The following is a 6,000-nucleotide window of genomic DNA, read 5'->3' as shown; positions in this document are numbered from 1 at the left end:
GAAAACGAGAAAAACAACTAAACAAAAACAAAGCACCATTTCGTCGATGTGGTGCTTTTGTGTTTTTGTTTGATAAATAATATATATAATAGGATTTGTTTTGGCAAGTGACAAAAAAAATGATATTAAGAAATAATGCTAAAAAAAAATAAAAAATCATCACAATGGTCACGGCCGCACAAACATTCCCTTAACGCAGTTTCATAACAACAGCCTGCACAGCCCACTGTCGGCCAATTTTGATTTTGAATGAACAGAAAAGAAGCAGGCGCTGCAGCAGCAACAGCCGCAGCAGCCGCAGCCGCAGCCGCAGCAGCCGCAGCAGCAGCAGCCTTTGGGAAAAACCAGTCTGATCCCAACTGACAGTTAAAAATATGCAAAACGTGGGCGGCTAAATGTTCTGATTCTCCTCCCCACCTCCCCTCACAAACACCAGCAGATCCCTTTAATCTGCAGGAAAACTGAAGGGAAAGAAGTGATGAAATGCCGCCTGTGGAGCAGGTTCTCCGTGGAGCAGGTTCTCCGTGGAGCAGGTTCTCCGTGGAGCAGGTTCTCTGTGGATGGGCCGCGTCCCAACTAGAGGTTTCTGAAAAATGACCATCTGTACATTCGACGTTGAGTTTAGTCGCTTCTCCTGCAGATAGAGCGATCGAGAGCGAGAGAGAGACGGATGGCACACACACACACACACACGCACACACACACACACACACATACTGTCACAGCAAAGCGACACTGCAGTCCAGCGTATTCATCAGCAGAGGGCGCTAGCTAGCTAAAAGGCATGCAGTCGAGACAGTCCGGAGGTTTCTGTACAGTTTGGCAGCAGCGGCCCACGTTTTCTTTTCAACGCGTCAGTCTCACAAGTGCGCCGCCTCGTGTGGGTCGCAGGTTCCAGCAGTCGCTCTGTGGTGTCCTGCGGCTCTGGCTCAGCTGAGGATGCAGCTGACGACCCCTCCCCCCACCCCACCCCGACCGACCCCGCAGACTGAGAGTGACGGACGGGGCCGACAAGTCCGGCCGACAGCTCCTTCGTCCTCATTAGTGTCTGGAGGGAGGGGGCGGAGCCTCTGTCCTGCTCCCAGCTCTCCTCCACCGCCGAGGTCCAGCAGCGCCACCCAGTGGAGCCAGCCTCAGCATGCGTGCGTGCGTGGGCTTGTTTGTGTGCGTCCGTGCATGTTTGTGTTTGTGTGTGTGTATGTGTGTGTGTGTGTGTGTGTGTGTGTGTGTGTGTGCGTGCGTGGCTCCGAGCAGGAAAGAGGAGATGGGAGGGGCCTCAGCAGGCGATCTCCTCCAGCGTGCCCAGCGTGGTCTGCAGGGGCACCGTCACCGTGTGGCTGATGGTCTCTGAGTGGTTGGCCACGGGGTCGCAGGAACTCTGGGGGAGCATGCAGAGCACACAGCGTGTCAGAATGACGGCCACACACACAAACACGCATGCATGCACGTAAGGGTGCATCCGTGCAGGAGAGTCGGTCGTCTTTAGCTGCGTTTCCATCACCCCTAGAAAAACCTAAATATTGCAATAGAAAACTGGTGATGGAAACAGCTAAAGCTACAAGAACCTCTCAAATGTGCCGAAAAGGTTTTTTAATGCTCTAATCAGGTGGCTTTCAGACGTATCCATATAGAGGTATATCGCAAAAGTGTCATGGAAACACTTTTTTTTGCATTTACATGTCACCAGACGTGACGTACGGGGTCACGTGACCAGTTCACTGAGCAGTGGAAATGGCGCGTTATGATTGGACGAAGGAGGAGGAGACAGACTGTTTTTGTCTCCTGATGATAACAGCGACCAAAGCAGTGAAGACAACTGAAATGGCTGCTCCAAAAAACGCAAACTGTTCTGTTCCTCCTCAAAGTGGGTCACTTTGCCAGATAGCTACAATTACGCCGTTCAGAAAAACAGGCTGTTGTTGCTGACAGGACATACACAAAAAGGTCGTCGGCTGGCTACTATGTAACGGCTGAACAAACCCGAAGTGTGTGAGAACTGTGCGGACTGTGGGACAAAACCAACTGGAAGCAAAATCCCCTTCAAAACTAATTTTTCTGAGAACTGTTTTGCTGTGAATGTAGAATTTTAAAGGTGAGACTGTGCCAGCCACAGTTCTTCTCATCCCAGACTGTCGACTCCAACATGCTGCGCTATGTGGTGACTGTAACGTTAGACTAAAACCTTTTGGTGGCAGCTAAAGCTTGCGGGAAAAAGCGGGGGGGGGGGGGGGGGGGAATTGTGAGAGCCGTATCATTGTCAAAATGATCCGTAGAAAACAAAGAGCGGCGCTAACATGTGGAACGGCTTAATGCCGCTGCAATCATCCACTCACAGTCACCATTAGAGGTTGACACTCGCAGACGGAAGTCAAGCGGATGGATCCTGGCGGTTGTTGCAATGCAGAGCAGGAGGTCTGCTCCCGCTGTGACTCACGCATGACGCACGGCGACTTTGACAGCTGAGGCATGGTATGGAGATTGGCAAAAGAAATCACAGCCAGAACTTGACGCCAGGTTACGGTACCACGGAGGCTGCGCTGCTGCTAGATCAGCAGCAGCTCGACGGAGAAGACACGCAGCATCCTGCTGAATTCTAATGTCCTCTCTCCACCATTGTTCATATTCCTGCGCCGCTCACATGAAGCCTCTCATCAGCTTCACATCAGCTCTAATGTGATGTGTGATGAGTTTGAGAGACCCAATCATCCCTCTCCCCCCTCTGGGCTCGGGGTCAGGGGTCGCTCTTACCACATCCTCTCCGTGGCTCTCCTCCTCGTCCTCTCTGCTCAGCAGGTCCAGCAGCCGCTCCTTCACCACCTGCGGAGCCGCAAATAACAGAGGGAGCTGAAAGAGCCGTGGGCTTCTCCTGTCATCTTCTGCTGCACGGGGGGACATTTAACTTCAAAGCAAGAGGAGCACAAAGAGAGCCGCAACAAACTGCACCGTCACTATTATTTCGGTATGAAACCGGCTACAGGTTCAGAAATGCTTTTGTCAGCTACATGTGGAGGGGAGCTGGTGGCGGTGGGATGTTCTTATCACCGTGACACCATTATGACCATGAGAGAAAATCAAACTATTTTTCCCAGAAGTTCTGAAAACCCCTCGGGGAGGAAAAAAAATCTCCTTGTCAGAGCTCAAAGCAGCGAGAGGAGCCTCAAGAGACGGCAGAAGTGAAACAAAGAGGATCTGAAATCCGGCCCTTATCCGTCAAAAAGCTCTGGGGGCAGCGGCGGCGAAGGTGTCGTGTGAACGCTGCAGACTCACCTCGTAGGCGTAGTCAAAGAGCTCCAGGATGGTGAGGATGCTGGCGCCGATGAACAGACCCATCTGACCCCCGATGTCACCTGCAAGGAAGACAGGAGAAAAAGCAAGAGAGAAGCTCAGGGTGAATCAGAGCAGCTGTTTGGTGAGAAGTCATTGCGAGAACGGCGGGGGGAATAAATTAAACTGTGTGTGAACAGTTTAAATAATACAGCAGTTTAAAAATGCTGCATTTATACCACACGTCCGTCTGGAAAGGAGGTGAAAGTGTTTGGAAGTAGGAGGAACCCCTTTGGACGATGACTGAAGGAATTTTTCTTTGACCAAAAACTTTTCCTGCAAGTCAGCTTCCTTGTTGTGTAACCTCTGACTCCGCCCTTTTCTGCTCAGGCAACATTGATTGGTCATGGCTCACGTGCTGTGATTTCGACTGGAGCTTTTCAAAACGGATGTGTCAGGATTAAGAGTTTGTTCAACAGCAAAATAAACTCTGAGATGTCTCTGACTCAGCTCGGAAGGTTATTTCCACGCCTCAAATAAAACCAGGACCTCAACACCATTAACAGGCTCGGAACCTGCCGGCGTGTCCGAGCCACTCAGGCGTGGAGTTTAAAACGTACCCAGCAGACCGGCCACTTCGTACGCCTTCTTCTGCTCGATGGTCTCGTAGTTCAGAGCCTCGAAGAAAATGTCCAGCACCAAGATGTTGTCCCTGAAAATGAAGAGAAATGGGACAGAACGTCGTTTGCCTTAATGAATCCCACATCAGCGGATCGCTTAGCCAGAAACACAATCAGCAGCCAGAGGGGGCAAACACACACAGGTGTGCGCGCACTCGCACACACACACACACACACACACACACACACACACACACACACACACACACACACATTCTCTTTTACTTTGTGAAACCGAGAAAAGGAAAAAGCCACACAAGCACAAACTTCTCGTAATGTTTGCGCGTTAGCTTTAAAAAAAACAGAAGAATATTTTGAGGTTTGTTTCTTCGTCGACATAAAGGAATTTCCCACCATCGCTTCCGTTTCGAGTGCACAGCTTTGCAAGACAGAACGCCCTGATTTGAGAGCAGCGATGCCACTGTAGGGCTGGACTCGGACTTCCTGTGGCAAACCCCTGAGCTGTTAATAGAGGAACCCGCCACACTTACGTGATGTACTTCTCAGACTTGTTGAACTTCTTCTGCAGGTAGCGGGCCGAGGTCTTGCTGGGGATTTTGACCATGGACAGCTCTTTGTTGTAGCGGGTCATGTTGCACGGCGTCCTGCACATGCAGCTGCTGCTCTCCATGGCCGACAGTTTGGCTTTGGAAGACAAGAGGAAGAGACAGGGCGGTGAGAAACGAGAAAGTCAGGAGGCCAACGTTGAAGGCGGCCTTCAACGTTGTCTGCGAAGGCCGGCAAAATTCAATAGCAGCAGATTCCCATCTTTGTTATATTTATAAAGCTGTCCAAGATGTTAAAGTTTAACCGCTGAGCCGTGGGGATCTTTGCTGCAAAAGCATTTTGCAGTGCTGTCTGTTCAGTGTTAATCGATGAGGTCTTTGTGTTTCCGTCTTGTTTACAGTCACAGACTCTTGACAGACTCCTGACCAACCAGCTCCCACTAGGCTCAATACACGCTGCCATCAAATCTGGGCCTCATTCCTGCTTCTGAAAAAAGAGGTTCCTCCTTCTCCAACCAGGAACAACACACAGAGCGGCTTCACGCTGCGGATTTGTGGTCCCACCGGCAAGTCCAGCTCAGCGTCTCAACACAAACATCGGGCACCCCGACAGCGACGTCTGCACGGCTTCCGTCAGAGGGAAAGAGAAGCGGAAGGAGGACAGCGGTGGATGATATTACCACGCTAAGCCCACCGACTCTCGCAGGGACGTCACCGGCTTTTCAAAACAGGACTCCACCGCGAGCTGAGCTGCGATGTCTCCCACTAGCGACAACTCGGAGGGATGGGGGGAGAAAAACGGTGAACTTTAAATATATGTCTCACTTCTGCAGTCCCGACTCGCCACCACGAACATTTTTCCTTCAGACTCGGACCCCCCTCTCCGCACCGTCGCCCTTTGAAGGTGGACGAGAGGCCACCGTCCTCATTTCTCAGCTCAGTCCACAGATCGGCGGGAGCAGCAGGGGAGTGGGGGTGGCTGAGGCCACGCTGTCACAGAACCACCAGCGGAAATTCAATGTGGCACCTCGGCGCTCCTCCATTTTCATTCAAATAAGACCTTATTGGATATGAGGAAGCGAAGCGCCGCGCATTGCAATGATTGATTTCTTTCTCCCTCTTGTCTGGAAATTTTCCTCCGGCATGCATTTATTTCAACATTTTACGACAATTGTGGGAGGTTGATTAAAAAAAAAGGAGACGGCTGTTACCTTTTAAAAAAAAAAAGTTCGTTTTTGGGAAATTGTCAGATTTATTTAGCAGACCCACACTAGTCACTCGCTGCGTTTCCATCACCCCGAGAATTGTGCAAAACCTCAATATCACAATAAAAAACTGGCCATGAAAACAGCTAAGCTTCAAAAAACCTCTCAAATATGGCTCGAAGGTTTTGATGCTGTCATGAGCAGTTTTTCAGACTGTAGAGGAATATCGCAAAGAGTGTCATGGAAACACTTTTTTCACATTTCCATCATCGTCAGTGGACGTGACGAGCCCAGTTCAGCCGGACCGGTTCTGCAGACTCACCGGCCCACCAGATGGTCGTGATT

The 6,000-nt window shown here is 50.7% G+C and overlaps 1 protein-coding gene across 3 annotated transcripts in view; it reads right to left on the bottom strand.

Annotated features, from left to right (window-relative positions):
• Positions 1–530: 530 nt before the first annotated feature.
• Positions 531–6,000, bottom strand: part of asic2 (acid-sensing (proton-gated) ion channel 2) — a 194,086-nt gene continuing 188,616 nt past the window's right edge. For all 3 annotated transcript variants that reach the window (XM_076038470.1, XM_076038468.1, XM_076038469.1), the window contains 5 exons: positions 4,436–4,589; positions 3,885–3,976; positions 3,268–3,347; positions 2,749–2,817; positions 531–1,378 (listed from right to left, as the gene is read on the bottom strand). In XM_076038470.1, the coding sequence (XP_075894585.1) occupies positions 1,277–1,378; positions 2,749–2,817; positions 3,268–3,347; positions 3,885–3,976; positions 4,436–4,589 (497 nt within the window). In that variant the 3' untranslated portion in view covers positions 531–1,276. The remainder of the gene's footprint in view (positions 1,379–2,748; positions 2,818–3,267; positions 3,348–3,884; positions 3,977–4,435; positions 4,590–6,000) is intronic.

The sequence above is a fragment of the Nelusetta ayraudi genome, unplaced genomic scaffold, assembly GCF_046127955.1.
Source record: "Nelusetta ayraudi isolate G7.1 ecotype Tasmania unplaced genomic scaffold, CSIRO-AGI_Nayr_v1 ptg000057l, whole genome shotgun sequence".
In the NCBI taxonomy this organism is placed as follows: domain Eukaryota; kingdom Metazoa; phylum Chordata; class Actinopteri; order Tetraodontiformes; family Monacanthidae; genus Nelusetta; species Nelusetta ayraudi.
This window is presented reverse-complemented; position numbering and strand designations above follow the sequence as displayed.